This window comes from Apis dorsata, unplaced genomic scaffold (genome assembly GCF_000469605.1).
Source record: "Apis dorsata unplaced genomic scaffold, Apis dorsata 1.3 scaffold_813, whole genome shotgun sequence".
Classification (NCBI taxonomy): Eukaryota; Metazoa; Arthropoda; class Insecta; order Hymenoptera; family Apidae; genus Apis; species Apis dorsata.
In genome coordinates, this window is record NW_006263951.1 from 186,358 (window position 1) to 188,736 (window position 2,379).

Sequence of the window (2,379 nt, forward strand, 5' to 3'; positions counted from 1 at the left end):
ATGGCAGTTGTGGCAGTGGTGTCGGTGATGTCGGAAATGATGATTGTGACGATGATGACGGTGATGTCGGAGGTGATAATGATGATGGTGGAGATGATGATGGTGGTGGCAGCGGACATATAATTTTTGGTGGACACCCAGTTCCTGAATCTGCATTCGATAAAAGATATATTAATTATATTTAATAATATATTATTTATTTCAAATTAAATATTTCAAAAAATGATCTTTTACTTACTACAACACGATAGATTTCCGTGAATAATGTTATGAATATTAATATTAGTGGTAATATTGGCATTTGGTAAATCTTCCTTCTTCTGTTCTGTACATTTTCCAGAAACACATTCAGATTCATATTCTGTAATTATTTGGTGTCTATGCTTTGTTTTCCTCATACAATATTTACATACTACATCGCAATCTAAATCACATTTCTTCAAGCATGATTCCATACATTCATGATCTAGATAAAATTTTAATATATGTTAATATACATTAGTTTTAATTAATTTCGAAGAAAAAGTTTTGAATAAGAAGAAATCTATTAAGAAGATATCTGAATAAAAAAAATAATTTTAAATAATTAAATAATAATATCATTATAATTAAATAATTTAAATAAATTTCAATTCAAATTAAATTATAGCATGAAAATAAAAGATTTATTAAAATTAATCCTTTTTTGCTTAATCATTTGCGGTTCAATAAATTGAAGTGATCAAAAATATTTAAAAAATTTATAAAACACGGTAAAAACTATTACATATTTCTAAGATAAGATTTAAACAATTTTAATTCATTTTTTTCATAGAATATTGTAATCACTTAGAATTATCATTTTTATTATTAATTAATTCTTTGGATTTATCTTTTATCCAAATCAAATGAAAATAAGAGTAAATAAAAAGAAAAAAAAGATTATATTTATATAATCTTATATTTTATATTTTATAATTATATCATAAAATAAATTGATCACTTTGTAATTAATTATTCTCACACTTAAATTTCATTTCTATCGATTTTTCAATCAATTTTTTCATTTCATCCTTTTGAAAAAGAAATCTATATATGTAGTTTGATCTAACCGTATTCTCCATGTATTTGTCCATGATCGAAATGATGCCTCTTTTGTCTCTTGAGACATTGTATATAGGTCCTATAATCAGTGTATTGGCAATCAAGGAAGACTTTCTGTTCTTTCGAAGTAACTGATGTATTAACCGGCGAGCCAAGAGTGGAAAACTCGGAAGGGTGGAAAACGATGGAAGCAATGAACACGCCAATGAACCATAATGTACGTAGTAACATTCCGAGATATTTTAACGAAATAATCGGGTTACACGACCTGACTGTCCCTTTATACTTATATTACTTGTCGTTGAATAAACAACTTGTACTCCATAATCTCTCTGTCAATTAGATGTTTTGCGCCGCTTGCAAAGATATCACAACGTTGTACTCTAAGCTAATATTTTAGCACGTAAATTTTTTACCGCGATTCTCTACCGCCATGACAAATTTGTATTACTTATCGCGCATCGCTCCCCTGAAATTTTTTCGTGCTTCGCTGGAAATGCGCGCGAGACAAACGCTACGCTTACATCCGGAGAACAATGTTTCCCTTCGTTAATGTTTCATCTAAATGAATAAATGTTCTATGAGATGAGTAATTTAAGGAAATCTAATATATTGACATATTTTTATCTCATCAGGAAAAAAAAGTAATGATTTAATTAATGATTATTTTTCGAATTTTGATAATTAACAAATTATGTTATTTATTTTCAAAACTATTTTTATACTAAAGAACGTGAATATTTTGTAAATCTTCATAAATGAAAGAAATGAAATAAAATAGAATATCAAATTGCAAAAGATTAATGTTTTATGATTAAATTTATATAGAATTCTATAATTAATTCTATAAATAAAATTTATCTTGTTTGTATAAAAATATATACTGAATCGAGATCGATATATTCATAAAATTGATTAAATTCTACGATATCAATTCTACAATATCAATATATACTTATTATATTTATATTTATTTAATGAATATGATTAGGATATAGGCAAAATATAAAATTTATTATTACAAATAATTTTTTTTCGATCTTTTAATAATTTTTAATTATTAGAATCAAAAAAAATTCCTTTTGCAGAACTAAATTTTAGGAACGATATAATTTATAATAAATATTATAAATCGATTAAACCAAATGACTTCATTTTTTTAATTATATAACAAATATTTTAATTATTTAATTTAATTTAAAAAATTATAATTAGTTTCTTTAAATATTTTTTTATTTCAATTCAAAAGATATTGTTTTATAAGATTTAAAATAAAAATTTTTTCTTTTGAATTTC

The 2,379-nt window shown here is 24.3% G+C and overlaps 1 protein-coding gene across 1 annotated transcript in view; it reads right to left on the minus strand.

Moving 5' to 3' along the window:
* LOC102675067 (formin-1-like) overlaps nt 1-1,757 on the minus strand; it is a 3,311-nt gene extending 1,554 nt beyond the window's left edge. Inside the window, exons 1-3 of the mRNA XM_031513964.1 lie at nt 1,092-1,757; nt 239-466; nt 9-150 (exon numbers count right to left, since the gene is read on the minus strand). Of these exons, the coding sequence (XP_031369824.1) occupies nt 9-150; nt 239-466; nt 1,092-1,314 (593 nt within the window). The 5' untranslated portion in view covers nt 1,315-1,757. The remainder of the gene's footprint in view (nt 1-8; nt 151-238; nt 467-1,091) is intronic.
* Between the last annotated feature and the right edge of the window lie 622 nt (nt 1,758-2,379).